General features: G+C 37.4%; 1 protein-coding gene across 1 annotated transcript in view; it reads right to left on the reverse strand.

The window, feature by feature from the left end:
• Positions 1–20,457, reverse strand: part of CNTN3 (contactin 3) — a 247,416-nt gene that overhangs the window by 188,377 nt on the left and 38,582 nt on the right. The window contains exon 3 of the mRNA XM_043587946.1: positions 19,333–19,508. Within this exon, the coding sequence (XP_043443881.1) occupies positions 19,333–19,508 (176 nt within the window). The remainder of the gene's footprint in view (positions 1–19,332; positions 19,509–20,457) is intronic.

Consider the following 20,457-nt stretch of genomic DNA (forward strand, 5'->3'; position numbering starts at 1 on the left):
AACCCTCATACACTGCTGGGGGGACTCTAAATTAGTGCAATAACTTTGTAAAATGGTGTGACACTTTATATGATATTAAGTTACCATATAAGCCAGCAATGCCAGTCTTCAGCATAAACCCAATAAAAACCTATGCTTACACACAAAAATTTATAGCAGCACATTATTCAAAACAGACGAAAAGTGGAAACAACTCTGATGACCCCCAATTAATGAACAGATAAATACCAGGTGGTATATCCATACAATGGAGTATTAGCCAGCAATATAAAAGTAAAGAAGGACTGATACATGTTACAATATGGGTGAATCTCCAAAACATTTTGCTAAGTGTTAGAAGCTAATAAACAAAGACCATGTATTGTGTGATCCCATTTACATAAAGTGTCATAACAGGCAAATCCATAGAGACAGAAAGTAGATAAGTGATTGCCAGGAGCTGAGGTGGGAGACCCTTGGGGGAAATGGAAACTGACTGTGAGTGGGTACGAAGCTTCTTTGGTGGATGAAGCAAATGATCTAAAACTAATTGTGGTGATGGTGAACATGGATATTGTACACAATACACAAGTGAAGTTGTATATTCACAACTCTGTGAATACCCTACAAACCACTGGGTTACATACTTTAAAAGGGGGAATTAATATGGTATATGAATTATATCTCAATCAAGCTATTTTTATAAAATATCTAGACCTGTCCCCCGTCCCAACTCACCATGCCCTCAGCTAATGGCAGGACCATGTTAGCACATACAGTGCCTGTGTAAGAATTATAAAAAGCTGCCTTCTCTGGGCCAGAAAGAAAGCCACCCTTTCTTCCACACAGACACAGCCAGACTTAGAGCAAGCTGCACTGCTGGAAAAGGAAGCCTCAGGTGGATTTCATCCAGGAGCCCTTGGGCAGGGCTGGGCCTGCATAAATATGTATGACATATTTACGACACACTGCTCATCCATCACTCTACTATTACCAAAACAGATGGAAAAGATACCTTTCAGATGACCTACAGATATGCCATCAAATCAGTGTGCTTAATAACAAACACGTGATCTTCCCAATCCCCCTCCCCTTACCATCCAAGGCCCCAAATATCCTGGTCTTCTAATGTTGCTTATCTTAGTGAAGTGTACCACCATTGAGTCAAGCCTATGAGAAAAACATTCTACAGCCCTCACATCCAACCCCTTACCAGGTGATGTCATTTTTACCTCAAGCTGTAGAAACACCAGCTCCCCCTCAATAATCATCAGCTGTGTAAACACAAATAATAGTTTCCTACCGGTTACCTTGTTGACATTTCTTACACCCTTCAATCTAATTGCTACAAAGAAGTCAGCCATGTGATCTTTATAAATCAAAACAGGTCACCTTGTGTATTGGCTGCTTGGAATAAGATAGCTTTTCTGAACCCGAACAAACTATCCCTGCAAATACTTCTGTCACCTCACCACATGCCATTCTTCCCTTCACTGACTATATAGTGTGCTGACCTTCAGTCATGTCTAGGTCATATTGAGCTCTCTTTCACCTCATTTTCTTTAAGGCTAAACAGTGAAGACTGAATTGTAGAATTTCAAGAACCAAAGACAGTAGGGGGAAAAGGGGAGGCTATAGTTTTCCTTTATAGAACTGTCACAGTTAGTGTATAATTTTGAATTAACTTGCTGAAATTCTATTCTCCACTAGACAGACCCTCAGTTCCATGAAAATAAGATCCTTCCCAGAATCTTGTAAAATGTCTATCAATAGCAAATACTCATTAAGTAAATGCTCATTGGATAAATGGATGAACTCTGCTCATGGGGTCTCAGGAACCTCTTGTGGTGGCTCGCTCTTGCTATTATGAAATCTACAATTAAAATGCTTTCTTGGAGGGCCTGGGTGGTTCAGTTGATTAAGCGACTGACTTTGGCTCAGGTCATGATCTCACGGTACAAGTTCGAGACCTGCATCGAACTCTGCTGTCAGTGTAGAGCCTGCTTTAAATCCTCTGTCTCCTTCTCTCTCTGCCCCTCCCCTGCTCATACACTCTCTCTCTCAAAAATAAATAAACATTAAAAATATTATTTCTTTACGTCTGGATGCTTTGCTGTCATGATTGAGCCACCTGATTGAATCATGGTCCCATGCTAGCCCCATGTAATGAAGATCTGAGTGATAAAGATTCCAAATCCAACATAACCTCAATGGTCTAGATAAAGCTATACTATCCAATAGTCTAACATAAGACAGTGTTTGGGGAAGGTTCACGTCCATATGCTTTTAGGGGACAATGGACTGGAAATTTCCTGATTAATTCAGACATGTTGGTCATAGGTGCTTCAATCACATCATCCCTCTCATTCATATATAAGCATCTCAAAGGCATGAGAATCAGTGGGTAAAATTAGATTAAGATACTTGTCTATGGAATCTTCTCAAGCAAGATTTCCTCCCAAAACATAGGCCCTGAAACAATATTGTCATATATTAAATCTCCTTGGAAACCTGCAGTTATTTTACGAATTAAAACATTTTTTATGATTCAAAAGACAAAGAACAAATATATCCCGTCTATATGGAAAAGCATAAAACACACTGAGAAGTTACCGAAAAATTGTTGACTTCTATAGAATCTTAGTTTTAAAAAAATCACAACTTTCCTATGTGACTGGGTTGAAGAGTATTGTGTTTGATTAGAAACTTTTGCTTTGTTTTTTAAATTCATACAGCATGAATGGCAAACTGATAAAGTTACAGCCTTTTGTTTTAAATTTAACTTGTTTTTAGACCATCAGAGCAAAGCAGCTTTGAACTTCATCAAAGTCATTATGTTCAAAGATGAACTTTATGTTTTTAGCTGCACTATTTAGTTATGAGAAATAGCACTGCCTGTAACGCACAGCAAACTAAGCTCCTACTAATTATAGCACAACAGTTTAAGCTAATTAGTCTTTAGTAATTTCTCTTTTCAGATCCTGCCAGCACTCTGATTCATCCTTAAAATTTTCTACATTTGTTTAATCTTTCTTCAAATTTATTTTTTCCAAATCTCAATGTGCTTTTACAGATTACAATCTAAGAAAAGTGAAAAATGTGCTACCTTTTCTGCTGGCAGAGGAAAGAGTAATCCTTTGTAGGAGCGATATGGTCAATTTCTGTTTTACACAAAGACTGGATAATGGATAGCAGTATAAAAAGGAAAAAAAAGGGAAAAAAGGAACTCTGGGCTCAGGAGACACACTGTCTTCTCTCTTTTTAAGAGAATGAAGTAGTAGTATTTACAATCCAGTGCAATCCTTTTAATTTCAGTGTCTCTGCTCTCAGCACCTAGGTTACAGGTCACTAACTGGGGACACCTGGGTGATACCTGGCCTTCAGAATTGTTTTGTTTGATGCAGACAGAATTGGCCCATGTAGTGTTTTCAAAAAAAAAATTTAGTCTCTAACATTTAAAAAGTTAAGACATTTCATGTTCAGAATGGATTCCTGTTTATCTTGAAAAGTGTTCAGCTTTGGTAACAGTGTTCCTGCATTTCCTCACTCGTTACATCATTCACTAAACGACTACTGAGTATCTACTACATTCCAGGCACTCCGTCAGACTCTAGATGTAGCAATGAAAAACAAAAGTCTTTCAGTACAGTAAGGAAGAGAAAACTAAAAACGCATTCAATGTCAGATAAGGATCAAGAATATGGTGAACATACAGAGGATCGAAAGGATTTGCTTTTCAGTTGTCTGTTTAGGAATTCACATTAAAACAGTGACCTGGATGAAGTGAGCAAGCTGTACAGATCTGACAGAAGCCCTGAGGTGAGGGCATTCTTAGCATAGTAAGGTAGGACAAGGTTAGAGGGGCTGCATTCAAAGACACAGTAAGAAAGGGTAAGAGATCTCACATGGGAAGCAGGAGAGGGCCTTGGGAGCCAAGATAATCAGTGAGATTTATTCTTATTCTAATGGGAAACCGCTTGGGGTTTGAGCAGAAGAGATTGATTTGACAAGTGTGGAATCAATCTGCTTCTTGGGTGGAGAACAGAACACTGTGCGCAGTGGTGGGGGCAGGGGCGAGAGAGGGTAGGTGGCACTAGGAAGAGATGTGGAGTAGAAAGGTGAGAGGCAGACACGACTTGCATTTGAATGGCAGCAATATGGAGAATGAAAAGTGGTCAGCTTCTGGGTATACTCTGAAGGTAAAACTAAAAGGACAGATTAAAGAATATGTGTGGAAGGTAAATAAGGGGAAAAAGAGCTCACAGATGACTCAGCTTTTGGGGCTGAACAATGCAATAAATGTGTCTTTTTTCCATGGGCATCAAATTAATTATCATTTTTTTATTCGAGTATAATGAACATACAGCATTATATTAGTTTCAGGTGTACAATGTTGTGATTCAACAATTCTAGACGTTACTCCGTGCTCGTCCTGATGGTGGGGTAGGAGAATCCTAAACTCACCTTGTCCCACTGATACATCTAGATAACAGCCACATCAGTGCAACTAACCCAGAAAACAAACAAATCTGTCTTTTATCAAAGTGGTGAACACTGGAGAGGAGCAAGGTTTCTGGGAAAATCAAGATTATGGTTTGGAAATATAACTCTGAGATGTCAGCTTATATCCAGAGCAGAATTGGCACGTGGTTTTCTGAGCCACAAGTTTGGGGGACAGGTCCAAGCTGGAAGTACGAAGTTAGGAGTAAATAAATAAATGACAAAAACTAGGGAAGTGAGCAGTGAGCACTCCCTTTAGGAAAAGCACGGCCCATCTCAGACCCTACTAATTCTTATTGCTTACACCAAGCTTATTTCACTCATTTACATTATCATCCAAGGTGACCAAATGAACAGAATTATAAAAAAGCATAAGAAATGATAGGAGACATCTAGTTCTACAAGTTACCTTGCAGCGTTTGTTACAACACAAATTAAGTTGGATGCATAGCTGGGCAAAGAAGGTGAAAAGCAGAGCAATTAATTCTAGAGCTTATGCTGGGGTTGCTGGGAATGAGGGTGTGGGCAATGAGAGCATTAGGCTTGAACGGACCATGTGAAAACAGAAATAGGTTTTGGGTCTAGGAAGTGGCATTTTGGAGATAAGCCCTTTCGCACACAGCTGCACGTCTGCAGGGCTGCAGTGATGGCTAAACCCATCCCTGGAATGAGGGAAAGGACTAGGGAGTTAGTTTGTCCTCTCTCTCCTAGGGTGGGTCTGTGGTGGCCGTGAGGGGTTTGCAGGGCAGAGACACCTCAATGAAGAATTCACAATGTGGGACCTAACACTTCACATGGTTCGGGATTTCCTGTGCAGTTAACATAGTTGACCCTCATTATTTGTGAATTTCATGTCTGTAAGTTCACCTACTCCCTAAAATCTATTTGTAACCCCCAAATCAGTATTTGCAGTACTTTGGCGGTCATATGAACACATGCACAAAGTGTTGACAAGTCTGAGTCACACCCTGTGCACATTCCCAATTGAGGTTGAGGAAGCAATGCTCTCTGCCTTCTTGTTTCAGCTCTCATACTGTAAACAAGCATCCTTTATTTCTGTATATTTAATGCCATGGTTTTTGCGCTTGTGTGCTTTTGGTTGACCTTATGGTTTCAATGGACCCCAAGCATAGGGCTGAAATCTCTCATGTTCTTATGCATAAGGAAACTGTGCTGTGCCTTAGGGGGAAAAATATGTTTGTTAGAAAAGCTTTGTTTGAGCATGAAAGAGCTCTTGACCATGAGTTTAATGTTAATAAATCAACACTGTACATTCCGCAAGATTCCTTTAAACAGAAACATACATAAAACAAGGTTATGAATTGATTGGCTGAAGATAATGTTGTGACCAGAGGTTTGCAGGAATCTAACCCTATATTTCCCTGAGGAGCAATGGTTCGGTATTTGCTAACTTGTGTTAACAGTGACTTTATGGAAGATAACTACCATAAATAGTGAAAACTGACTATTCACATTGGGTTACCCAGAACCAATATAGTAACATAAAACAGTTCCTAGCTTGGTTATACCCCTGAGGTTCCTGGAAAAAGCAATAAAATCTTCTTGGTATGGACACTCCTTAACCCAAGGCTAAAGAGAGTCTCATGTTGGCCTGGGTAGGCAGAAATTCTACTGGAGGTCATATTCACATCAAAAATTATTTATGAAAAGATGGTCAATGTCACTCATCAGGGAAATACAAATCAAAAGCACACTGAGATATCACCTCACGCTGGTCAGAGTGGCTAAAATGAACAAATCAGGAGACTATAGACGCTGGAGAGGATGTGGAGAAACGGGAACCCTCTTGCACTGTTGGTGGGAATGCAAACTGGTGCAGCCACGCTGGAAAACAGTGTGGAGGTTCCTCAAAAAATTAAAAATAGATCTACCCTATGGCCCAGCAACAGCACTGCTAGGAATTTACCCAAGGGATACAGGAGTGCTGATGCATGGGGGCACTTGTACCCCAATTTTTATGGCGGCACTCTCAACAATAGCCAAACTATGGAGAGAGCCTAAATGTCCATCAACTGATGAATGGATAAAGAAGAGGTGGTTTATATATACAATTGAATACTACGTGGCAATGAGAAAGAATGAAATATGGCCTTTTGTAGCAACTTGGGTGGAACTGGAGAGTGTTATGCTAAGTGAAATAAGTCATACAAAGAAAGAGATACCATAGGTTTTCACTCTTATGTGGATCCTGAGAAACTTAACAGAAGACTATGGGGGAGGGGAAGGAGAAAAAAAAAAAGAGAGAGACAGAGAGAGAGAGGGAGAGAGCCAAACCATAAGAGACTCTAAAAACTGAGAACAAACTGAGGGTTGATGGGGGGTGGGAGGGAGGGGAGTGATGGGTATTGAGGAGGGCACCTGTTGGGATGAGCACTGGGTGTTGTATGGAAATCAATCTGACAATAAATTTCTTATTAAAAAACAAAGACTAAATTTCCCTGTGCTGGCTTCAGCAGCACGTATACTAAGACTAAAATGCCTTTTACCCTTTCTTTGCACAATTAGACAAAATATATAATATAGAGAGGAGAAAAGTAATTTTCTCATAATATACATACAAGTCATTAATCATAATATAAATAATACTCTAAAATAACTGACCTTTGAAATTTTAAGTTTTACCTGAAATAACTTCTCTATTAGTAGTTTCTACTTTATGGAGGCTTTTATTTAAAAAGTGATTCTTGGGGCACCTGGGTGGCTCAGTTGGATAAGTGTCCGACTTCAGCTCAGGTCATGATCTCATGGTTTGTGAGTCTGAACCCTGCATCGGACTCTGTGCTGACACCTTAGAGCCTGGAGCCTGCTTCATATTCTGTGTCTCCCTCTCTCTCTCTCTGCCCCTCCCTGGCTCATTCTCTGTCTCTCTCAGTCTCTCAAAAAGAAATAAACATTAAAAAAACTGTTTTTAAAAAATGGGAGCACTTTTATATTCCCAACAGACCAACAAATCACAGGTTCACACAGGCAATGTCCTGAGCTAATAAACATTATGAAGGAATACCTAAATACTTAAGACATTAAACCATTAAAACAATAAAGAAAAAAATGGGGTTGCATGTCAAACCATCAGAAAAAAACCAAGATGCTCTGAATAGAGAACAGGAACATAGAAAAAAGAGCCAGACAGAATGTCTAGACAGGGAAAATACAATCACTAGAAGTAAAAACTCAAAGGATTATTTAATAGTAAATTGGCAGAGATTAATTAGTGATGTAAAGGCTAGAAAGAAGTAAGTAACTCTGAACAGTGCAAAGAGATGTGGAGATAGAAAACCTGACAGACAGGCAAGTTAACAGAGATGCAGGAGAGAATGAGAAGTTTCAAAATATATTCAAAAGAAAATGAGAAGGAGTGGAGTTGCCATGGGGATAAATGAATCTGGAAGATATCTGCTAAAAATTTTTCAGTTGTCATAAGACATGCATCCCAAGATCCAGTTATCATTCCCTGCAACTGTATAAAAATGACAGGAGCTGATCTTGCACAGATAGCATGCACTCTGTGGTAGGCACTGCTCTGGGGGCTTGACACATTTTAGTTCATTTAACCCTCACACCCAGTGAAGTAAATTCCACCGTTAAGCTTTGCTCTGCAGATGAAGAACTAGAAACGCAAGCAGGTCAAGTATTTGTCCAAAGTCATGAGGCTAACAAGCCGTGGAGATGCGATTCAAACCCAAGCGGTCTGGCTCCAGTCTAGGAGTGTCTTTAACACTACATTTTGCAGTGAAATTATTGTCTGAAGAACAAGGGCAAATAAACGCACTTTCAGACCAATGGGGGGAGAGAGAAAACAAAATAGCACTGATCACCTACAGAAACATACTAAATAGATTTCTAATAGAGGTCTCAAAGAAGAAAAATGAGTCCAGATGCAAGAAAGCGGGTGCCCAACAGCAACAGTAAATGTGTGAGTAAATCTAAAAAAGAAACACTGATTTGCGTGAAGTAACAGTAAGGCTTCCAGAGAAACACCTACATATCTAATTTCTCTCTTCCTCAGAGATATTCTCCAAACTAGGATCTACTTGCAATATAGAGGTATGTTTTGAAGGCAGGGAAACAGAATAGCAAAGTGTACTAAAATTTTACAAGCCAGAAAACAGAAGTGATGGTGTTAACTGGTTTCACAAAATGGGAGAAAGATGACTCTTGGGCTCATAATAAGGAAATCCCCGAAATGAGCAGATTGACAGGCAGAATCCTCAAAACCCTTAGGAATGGAGGTAGCAGGCACATCTGGAAAAGGAAAGAAGTGGAGGGGGTGGTAAAATAAAAAAATTTAAGCAGCAGATACCCAGATTTCTGGTCTGCCCACCTACAACCAAGGAAGTCCCATTCCACAACAGAGAAGGGGCTTATTCTCTAGAGGATGAAACACTGGATGCCTTAAGTAGACATTACTCGGTTGATCTTGGGTAGCATCTTGTGAGAAAACAGGTGGACGAAACAAATAGATGCACCTTGGATACTGCAATCTCTAAGGCCTCTTCTCCCACCACGCTCCTAGAACACTAGTGGCAGTGTTATTGCCAACCAGGGGGAAGACTGGATTCTTTTCCCCTCTGAAGAATCTAACTGGCTCAAAAGGGAAGAACTAAACGCACTGATATTTAAGGGGCTCCCAATGAAATGAGCAACAATATGGTTACCTCAAAATGACAAGATCCACCATGAAACTGGAGATTTCTGTTAGGGTGTTGGTTCCCCACTCTTAGGCCTGTGCAAATAACCCAAAATAACCAGATATCTGCAAGACAATTTCTCATTTGAAAGACAGAAACCAACCAGCATAAAACAGAAACAAAGCTACTTGGGAAAAACATTTTGTATAGGGGAAGAAAACAAAGGAAGAAAACCATCTATCATTCATATCTTCATATGTATATGAAAAGATATTACAACTACTGAACCAAAAAAGATATAGAGGATATTAAGAGTACAAAAATTCTCTTCAATTGCAAACATTAGACAGCACATATTAAAAATTCAGTAGAAGTGTTCAAAGAAAAGGTTGAAAATATTTACCAAGAGATAGAGATAAAAGCCCAAAGAAATAAATTCGGATAGAACTGTGTGTGGGTGTTAGTGGTAGTGAGGGTCGGGGAGTGAAGAGAGGAGAGGAGCAATCCATTCTAGGCTATCCAAAATGCAAATAACAATGTATGTGAAAAGGAAAACAGAAAAAACTAAAAAGAGGAAATCATAAAATCTCTCAGAAGTAAAGGACTGATGTCCTAAAACTATAAGGATCCATAGAGTTAGATAAAATGTTAGATATGTTTGTTTTATCTAACATAAAAATGTTTATGTTAGATAAAATTTGACTCATAAAAATCAAATCATTGTGAAAATCCTACAAACCTCCTCCAGAGAAAAACAGGTCCCTCTATGTAAAGAATCAAAGTGGCATCAGATTTCTCAACAGCAACATTGGGTGCTGAATAACAGGAGAATATCTTCAGAGTACTGAAGGAAAATCATTTCTAATATCAAATCCCTAGAAGGCTGAGTCTCTCAATTAAGTATGCCGTTAAAGAATTTCTAGAACACATGATCTGGAAAAAATCATAGATATTATTCATCCTTTCTTAGGACACTTGAGAATATGGCATTCTAAAACAACAAATACCAACACAGAGGAAGTGAGATGTCAGGAAGCCACTCCGGCCTCTGATGTGCAGGAAAAAGCTAGTTTACATGGGACCACTCCAAAGACCTCCAGAACAGATTTCTCTGAGAAGATAAAACTGACAGGGTATCTGATGCATCTCAATGTCTGAGAGGACATTCAGAAAACTAGCCAAAGTTTTGGATGATGTAAGCATAAAACCATAGAAAATTAAGAAAGTAAAACAAACAAGATTACTTATTTGTGGGAAAAGAAAAATTAAGCATGAAAGAAAAATAATTAGTAATTATACTTTGCTACCAATCTCAGCTCTAAACATTATTTACAAAGTCATCATCATGTAAACACTGAAGAGTGACCTGTTTCAAATTTTGATCTAATAAAATCCTTTGATAATATGCCCTAAGACAATGCATATGAAAATATTAATCAATTGGCAACTGGCTTTTACTCAGCCCCCACCCCCCAACTCCTGCCCCAGCTTCAAACAAAGGCAGGTGAAGTGTTACTTACCTTGGAGGTTTGGATGATGGCTGGGCCAGAAAACTGACAGGCTTATCCTCTTTTGAAACTCTAGTCAAAGTACAGTAGGTGGGATGTAATGTCGATTTCCCCATTTTTAATTTTGTGCTTTTATAAGAGTTATGACTTTAAAATGCTGGATTTCACAAACCTTATGCAAAGGCAATCTCACATTGCTGTGGTTGACAAGGTGGTGCTCTGAGAGTATTAGGGCATCAGTTCAGAGCTGATGGTCAAACAATGCTTAAAAGTAAACCGAAAGTAGTTTCCTCTAGGAAAGGAGACATAAAGAGGAAATGTGCAGAAGCCTGAAGTTTTCTTTAATTTTTTTAATGGTTATTTATTTTTGAGAGACAGAGAGCGAGAGAGAGAGAGAGAGAGAGAGAGAGAGAGAGAGAGAGAGGGAAAACAAGTGGGGGAGGGGCAGCGAGCCACAGGTCCCCCGGAAGTTTTCCTTAAAACCAGACACAAATAAAAAAGTACATACAGGTTTATACATGCTTATGTTGCTTCTGACATTAAAAAGAAAAAAAAAAAAAAACCCTGGAAAATCAAAGGAACTGTATCAGTAATGTCTAATTGATGACATTAAAAATTTCAACAAAAAAATATTAGTCAACAATATTTCAGTATTTTGGAGGAGGACAATATAGTTTAAAGTACTGAAAAATACTCTATTGTTAGAAATATTGAATTAACTTTAGACTTTGTTAAACATGCATACTGAAATTTCTAGGGCAATTACTAGAAGAAAATAAATAAGGTGTATAACTTCCAATGTTATTGAGTGGGGAAGAGATTCTCAATCAATCCATACGAGAAGTACACACAAAAAACGCAGAATGAATTAGAAAGCAATATTAGCATATGAACACCTAAATTCTAAGGCAAGTAATTAATAAAAGATAGTTGGTTACCTCATGTGGACCAAAAATATTCCGATTATAAATTTTTAGGCATCAAGAAATCACTAAATATACAAAGCAAAAATACAGAAATACTAGGATAGACTGTGAAATCCACTATCATATGAGAGAAACTGATTGTTTAGCTAAAGCATCAGTAATGAGATAATATAATTTCAGCAACAAAATTAACAAGTTTAACCCACTGAACATATGGAGAACACTGCTCTGATCTATGGGACACTAGGTTAGAAACAAGTAAGAAAAGGTGACTAGAAAAACTCTATATGTTTGGAAGTTCAGAAACACAAATCTGATAACTCACAGATCCAAGAGAAATTTCATTCATCATAATGAAATTATAACAGTTATAGAAGTGAACATAATAAATATGCTATTATGTCAAACTCTGGTTTGCAGTTAAAACTGATTTCAGGAAAATTTAAAGCCATACATATTTATATGAGAACAGAAGAATGGTAAGAAAGTAATAAGTTAACCATATAAATTAAGTGATGTAAAAAAAAAATAATCCAAGAAGTTGGAAAGAAAAATAAAAATAAAATGAATGACATATAAAGATTCAAAAGTGAAAATAATGCCAAGTTCTGACAAGTTTTATTAAAAAGAGGAGTAAAATAATACTTAGAATGAAACAGGGAGTGTACATACAAAGCAAAGAATGATAATAATAAAAGGAAAGGTTTTGAAATAACTTTTTGCCAATGCACTAGAAAATATAAAAATATGGATGAAATTCCTAGTGAAGCCACAACTTTCCCTAAAGAAAAAGATAATATGATTACTCCTGTAACTATTCAAGAGATTCAATTAATAGTTAAAATATTTCCTCGGGGTATCTAGGTGGCTCAGTTAGTTAAGCTTCTGGCTGTTGATTTAGGTTTAGGTCATAATCTCATTGTTGGTGGGACTGAGCTCCGCCTCAGGTTCCACATCCACAGAGCAGAAGCTGCTTAGGGTTCTCTCTCTCTCTCTCTCTCTCTCTCTCTCTCTCTCTCCCTCTCTCTCTCTCTCTCTCTCGCTCTCTCTCTCTCGCTCTCTCTCTCTCCCTCTACTCCTCTCCTGCTCTCTCTCTCTCAAAAAAAATTAAAAAAAATAAGCATTCAAAAATTATCTTCCTCAATGAAACTCCAAGCCCAGTTGTTATTTGTAGGTTCTACTTCTTTTTTTCTTAAATTTGTCTTAAATGTTCAGTTATTTTTGAGAGAAAGACAGAGTGCAAGTGGGGGAGGAGCAGAGAGAGAAGGAAGCACAGAATCCAAAGCAGGCTTCAGGCTCCAAGCTGTCAGCACAGAGCCCAACACAGGGCTTGAACTCACCAAGTGTGAATCATGACCTTAGCCGAAGTAGGAAGCTTAACCGACTGAGACACCCAGGCACTCCTGTAAGTTCTACTTCTTATTCATGGAATATATAATTCCAATTTTTCTTACATTCTTCTAGGGAATATAAAAATAAGAAATATTCTCCAGCTCATTTTTTGAGATGAACATAACTTTGATACTAAAGCCAAAGAAAGGACAGTATAAGAGAAAATAAAAAGAAAATCTCCTATATGAATATATATGTAAAAATGCAAAATAAAATGTTGGCAAATACCTACTAGCATCCATGTATTTAAAAAACTTACATAAAAGCCAAGAGGAAACTAACCCAGGAATAGTAGTTTGATTAATATTAAAAAATATTCACTACATTAATAGTTTAAAGGAGAAAAACAAAAGGAATATCTCAGTAAAAGTAGGAAAAGCTCTTAAAAGAATAAAACATTCATAATAAAAACTAACCTGAAAAGGATCTGCATTAGTGCTTACAAAATCCACAGAAAATGTCCTATCAAATGATGCAATGTTACTCTTAATTTATTCTCTTTAAAATCAGTATCAAGGGGCACCTGGGTGGTTCAGTCCGTTAGTATCCGAATTCGGTTCAGGTCATGATCTCATGGTTCGTGAGTTTGAGCTCTGTATCAGGCTCTGTGCAGACAGCTTAGAGCCTGGAGCCTGCTTTGGATTTTGTGTCTCCCTTTCTGCCCTTCCCCCTCTCATTCTCTGTCTCTCTCTATCTCTCTGTGTGTCTCTCTCTCAAAAATAAACATTAAAAAAGTAAATAAATAAAATCAGGATCAAGATAGGAATATCTACCATCAAACTATTAATTTAAAACTCTATTAGGCTCTTAGAGAAAGAGCAGTGTTTGATAAGGCAACAAAAATTCTCATTATTTGCTGATAATACGATTCTCCAAACACAAAAGCCCAAAGAAGCCAGAAACAATGACCACACGTTGCACTTGGGTTGGTTAAGAATGGACTCTTCAATCAATTGGGCTGCTAAAGTTGATTTCCCATATTGGAATAATATAAATGGGTACTTATACCTCCTATGATATACAAAATCAATTCCAGATAATTAAATACTTACTGTAAAGAGCGTAACATTAAACATTTATAAGTACCTTTAGGAGAATGTCTTTACCATTTAAGGATGAGGGACAAAAAAATTTAAACAACTCATAAAAGAACACAGGTTATAAAGAGACGGATACCTTAATTCAAAAGTAAGAACATCTGTTCATCATTTGACAGACTCAAGGAAAAAAACCACTAGTCACTAAAAAGATGATCAATCCAAAGTATACAAAGAACTGTAAAAAAAAAAAAAAAGGCTATCATACAGTAAAAAGAAAAAAATCTAGATCAACCAAATATAGAAAAGGAGTTTAACGTCATTGTAATCACAGAAATGCAAATTAAACCATAGTGAAACGCAATTTTATATTCATCCGATTTGCACAAATTAAAAAACAGAACAATAACAAGCATTTGCAAGGATGTAGAGCAGCAGACATTCAAAACCTAATGCTGAGGGGACAAAAATGTTGCAGATGTATGCATACCGTATGATGCCACTATATAAAAGTTTAAAAGATTAAAAAGGTACAACAATTTAGCCTGCTGCTTAGAAAAACAAATGTGCATTCTAAGGATAAAAACCACACTTAATTTACAGCAGTGAATCACTACTGAGAGGAGCGGCCAGTGAAGGAAATGTCAGCAGGGTGAGTTAGCAGGTAGGTTTAATTGAACTTCAAATGCTTTAAATCTTAACTGGTGGCTACACGGAAATTCTTTCTAATTTCTCCCTACTATTTGCATGTCTAACATAATTCATGATTAAAATATAATGCATCACAAAATGACCAAAATAAAAACATTGTAATAAAGAAATATAAGAAATTCAGGAATAAGACAAATAAAACTGAGTATTAATGAAGCAAAGATATTTGGGGGTTTGGGGTTGCTATCCTAAACTGTTGTGGTTGGAATTAAGAATCTGGAAAAAATTTTCAAATATATTAAACACATATCAAAGATTATACACATGTCACATAATAGCAAATAACTGAGAAATCTATAACTCAAACACTGCATCATTTTACAAATTTTTCCCTTCCACAGAATTTTTTTAACTATTCCACAAATAATCTACCGGAAAGGGTTAAGAATGGCTACAAAAAGGAGACCTCTTAAATTAAGAATGACCTTTTTCATTTTCATTTTATTACAAACACGATTTCCAAGCAACTTGAAAATTAAGATTACATTTCCTTGCATTTTCCCCAGTGTTATAAGTGGTGCATTGACTATCCTTTCATATATTCATTTATCCATGAAGCACATTTTAAATACTTTCTCCATACTAATAGAAACAAAAAGTATCACTAACCATGCAAACATAATCAAGAGAGGAGACATATAGTGAACAATTTGAATGTTTCTCAGTGACAACCCAGTTACCATCCATTTGTCTACAGCAAAGACAGTCAAAATCCCCTGAAGTCATGAGCATCTTACTAATACAAGGGTCTTGATCCTAATTCCATCTTCGGTTAATGCACCACATCCTTTCAAGGCTACCAAGTCAAAGCGAGGCTTCTTTAAAACTGGTGGTTTGAAATCTCTGATCTAGCAAATATTTTCCACTGTTTTTTCCACTGTCTTTGGTCTCTTTACCAGAAGATACCAGTTATATCTCAACTGTATCATTTTAAAAATGCATCTTTTACATTTCCAATCTAACATGGCATTAGGCGAAGAATACCCCAAATTCCTTCTTGTCTATTTCCAAAAAACACTTATGAACTGTCCCCTCCTCAAACTGCAAAACCAAAGCAAACCAAAGACTCCCTGTACACCAACACTGCTAAGCAACTCATGACAAGCACCAGAACAAGAATGTATGTGAGGCTGTTACCACATGTATCCTGATAGGGTGCACCCAAGTGAAAAACTCAAGGATCGTAGCAAACAAACAAAAAACTGACAACCCTTTTTGGGAGAGGCAATCAACCATGTGCTGTTAGCTTCTCTGCAAGTTTTTGCTGGGTGTGCCAAGGCTGAAAGGTCTTTCTCAGGATGTGTCTGCAGAGAGCAGCCTGGGAGGATAAGGTAATGGCTTTCTCTAGGATTAAAAGCAGGTTGCTTACTGCTTGCTATAAGAGAGGCGGGGTCTCTAAGCCCAGTGTTCCTCAGCTGTGTGTGCAGCATCTTTCCAGCCACAGCTTAACACCTCTGTGGGACTTGAGGGTAAGGAAGCATGTTGCTTGCTGAGCTGTGAGTAATAAAGCCCTCTGTCACTGATCCAGGAATATCGTGTCTTCTGCTACCATCAGTGAAACAGCAGCAGGCTAACTTATTAGCTTGTAAGTAGGGTAAATAAAATCCTAGACTTAACAACTTTATCCCACTTGGCCTGTTAAGTACTGGACAGGGAGACTAGAAGAGGCATGATATAATTTCAGAGGTATTTCCAAACAAGCCATACTCTCTATGAAGGATAGACTGAAAAAAAATCTTTAAAAAATCTGTAATAGAAAAATATCACTGCAGGGGCGCCTGGGTGGCGCAGTCGGTTGGGCGTCCGACTTCAGCCAGGTCACGATCTTGCGGTCCGTGAGTTCGAGCCCCGCGTCAGGCTCTGGGCTGATGGCTCAGAGCCTGGAGCCTGTTTCTGATTCTGTGTCTCCCTCTCTCTCTGCCCTTCCCCTGTTCATCCTCTGTCTCTCTCTGTCCCAAAAATAAAATAAAAACGTTAAAAAAAAAAAAAGAAAGAAAAATATCACTGCATAAAAGGAACAATATATTTGGTGAAAGACTCCTAGAAATAGGGAATTAGACTGGGAATTGTACATTCTGCTATAGATCAGAGCAAAGAATCGGACCTCTGCATGTAGCAAAGCAAACAGAGTCAGGGTAATCCACTGATAGCATCTGTTGATAAAAACAGAGTTTGGATGAAATTTGCTTTAGAGCATATTTAAAATATTAAGCATAAAAATGAAAACACCAAATGGAAGTGGGAACAAACACTGCCTGTAGATCCAAAAGAGCATTTCAGAAAACTGACTATATCCTCAAAAGAATACAAACAAATAGATGTGGCCTCATCGAATGAAGAACAGAAATTCAAAGGAAAGAACAGCCTGAGGTAAAACGTATTTCAAAAAATAGGACACAAAAAAATCCAGTAAACAGAGTATCAGTGCCTTTTAAATATGAGTAAATCAAACATAAAACTAAAAGATATAAAAGAAGGAAAATTTCCTAAACTGTGTACAAAAACATGCAATTATAATAATAACTCAAATTCTAAGCAAAGTAATTTTAAGAAGAGCTAAACGTTGCAGTATGCTAGAAATATGCATGTTTTTAACTAAAGGGATGAAGAAAAATTATCACATATGCAACCAAGTGAGACAAAAAAGCAACAAAAAAGGAAGTGGTGGTGAGCTCCCAAGAAACGGAAGTGAGTCTGATCTCAGACTTGTGTTCAGCAACACTAACTCCATAAGACAATAGGACACCATATGGAAATTCTTTGGCAGTTTGGGGATTCAACCTTTGTACTAACCAGAAGGTATCTTCATACTCAAGTCAATATAATGACATTCTTTAAAATGTAATACGATGCAACAGGGGCAGCTGGGAGGCTCACTTGGTGATGCATCAGACTCTTGATTGCAAATCAGGTCACGATCTCACAGTTCACCCTGCATCAGGCTCTACGCTGATAGCACGGAGCCTGCTTGGGATACTTTCTTCCCTCTCTTCCTGCCCCTCACACATGCGTGCACTCTCAAAATAAATTTTAAAATAGGATGATATATAGTTCCGTTTTTAAATGTGAGTTATTAAATAGTAAATATTTAAAAATGGAGATACTAAAAAAATAAAAATGCAAGAATGGGAAGAGGTCTCATGGCGGGCATTGAAACTAGGTAAAAACACTGATACCTCATAGATTCTGGCAAAATTCTGGTTAAAGACAATATGCACATATTAAATCATTCATGAGAAAAATATTATATGTATACTTAGTATATACACACATACATGCATATATACATAGTGCCTAATATATATGCTTACCCTGTATGTGTACACACACACACACACACACACACACACACACACCCCTCTATGAAAACGGCAGAACAACAATTTAAATCAATAACCACAGAAATCACCAGGACAGCAAAACATACAGTAAGAGGAAAAAGGAACAAAACTTATTGTTTAAAATGGAGTAACTCTGAAAAAACAATTTAGATTTAAAATTCTGGCTATTAAAAGAACATATACAATACTAATTGGTAAACTTCAAGGCAAACTTAAATTTGTATGATATAAAATCTAGCTTTCAAAGTACTCAGGAAGGTACAGCTTTAAATCAGAGAGCCAGAAACACTGTTCGTCGAAGATAACAAAGTGAAAACAATGGAAAGAGCAAGTAAGTATGCAAACAGAGCATGCAGAATATAGTATCAGGAGCAAAAGCAACCATTGTCATTATAAAGAACAGAAAGCTGCAGAATAAGCCATGCATTAAATGACATATCATCAATTTCTTAATGGCTTGTGGCTGTGGGGAGACAATACTACCACATTATAAGAACACATGCATTCCAATTTCAGAATTACTGAGGTACATGTAAAGAACTAAGAGAAACCTTACAACCAAGGTAACCCTAAGATGCATTACATACAAAATATACAGCTAAAGCAAAGGAACAGAAACTAAAAGAAGCAAAAAGTAGAAAGTAGTCACAAGATATTATCAGGAAGATAAAAACTAAATGAGATCTCTGGTCCCAATTCAGAATTCCCTGGAGAAAGGCTGTGATTTTTCTCAGGTTGGGCCACAAGTTCACCCAGGTCCAATTAACAAGGTACAAAGCTGGCCTCCAGAGCCCTGCCTCAGTGAGAGTTGCCCTGAAGGTCACTGTGAGCTGGGCAAAACCACAAGGGAGGTCAATAAGATTCTTTTCCTTCTCATTGTCTTGGTTCCTTAAATCTTTTCAAATCTCTCAGACATAATTCTCTAATTTCTCTAATTTCAATGTTCTCCCAGAGCGAGGATCATGTCTGACAATTCCTTCATTTTCTTTTCAGTTCAAACGCAGTAGCAGAGTAGCTACTTGATGAACATATTCTTAACTGGATTCTTTTTTCCATTCCTAAACAGAATCCTTACAAAAATAGCAAAATGGAAAACACACCCCCACGCATTTTAAGCTCTGATTTGTACAGTACATAGAGATCCAAAAGATCATACTGAATTGTCTCCTCAACCTATTTATCCAATTAATAAAATCCACGTATTGTTTCTGAAATCCAAAATGACCACACAAACTCAGTTAAATATTTTAAAATATTGGGTTTGCTAGATGTTGCAAATGTAAACTTACATGCAAATTGGAGTTTAGCTTCTCTGCTGACAATTGTCCCAAGTGAATTTGTCGCAAAACACTGGTAACTTCCCGTATCCCAGTTTCTGTTTGGGTTAATAACGACAAGATTTCCTCCGTTCAACTTATAGCGATATTCCATACTCGGATTAATATCACTTCCATTCAGCTGCCATCTGTAAAACAAATATCAAGATTTTTCCCCTCTTACCGTATTTAAATTTTAAAAAATCCACATTATAAAATCTACTTTAAACATCATCTTTCATAAATGAGGATGATAAATATATTATTCCATGGTGGCATACCTGAATTGAAACATGGCCCAGCTATTTAGCGGAAACAAATGGTTAAAGTATAGTAGAAAGCACAACAGAATAGCCTCTAGAAGTTAAGGATTTTTCAAGATTTTCTGAAGAGGTAAGAATGATCTGTTCACTGGGGAGAAAATTTAGGCTGGGTCTGCATAGGCAAAGAGGAAGTAGAAAGTTGAGGTAATTATCTCATGTACTTCAGGCCAATCTCATGCTGCCAATGAAGGGGGGAAAGAGCACACTTCTTTTGATTTATTCAGACCGACTGAGCACATTTAATAAATTAATTGGATAAGTGCTCAACTATCCATTTCAATTTGTCTGGGTAAATACCTATCCCTGAGGCACTCTCCACTCCTCTCAGCCATCACAATGCTATTTCCTAAATGGCACACTGCAGTAAAAGACCCTAAATGCCACCAAGGGGGTCCGCAACAGTAAAGGCATTAACCCTAGAGCCATATTTATCAATAGGAAGCCAAAATAAGAAAGGAGAAAAGATGCTGGTTTTTAAACACGAGTTTTTAAACAGAAAAAAACAGTTTTTAAAAGAGGAGAATACTTGACGCATCAAAGTCGATTTCACCTTGAAAAACTCAGAAATAACCCACAGTCTCAAGAACACATCTGTTGTATAAATTAAGCCATCTTCCTCCTGGAAGACTTAATTGTTACAGTAAAATTATACTATCAATTCTATCAATTTTTGTGTATTATAACAACAATCATCTCAGTTGCTCATTGTAACTGAGAATGTGGGTAATCTAATACTCATTTTATAGATGAGGATTTCAATAAAAAAGTTGAGATG

Source organism: Prionailurus bengalensis, chromosome A2 (genome assembly GCF_016509475.1).
Source record: "Prionailurus bengalensis isolate Pbe53 chromosome A2, Fcat_Pben_1.1_paternal_pri, whole genome shotgun sequence".
NCBI lineage: Eukaryota > Metazoa > Chordata > Mammalia > Carnivora > Felidae > Prionailurus > Prionailurus bengalensis.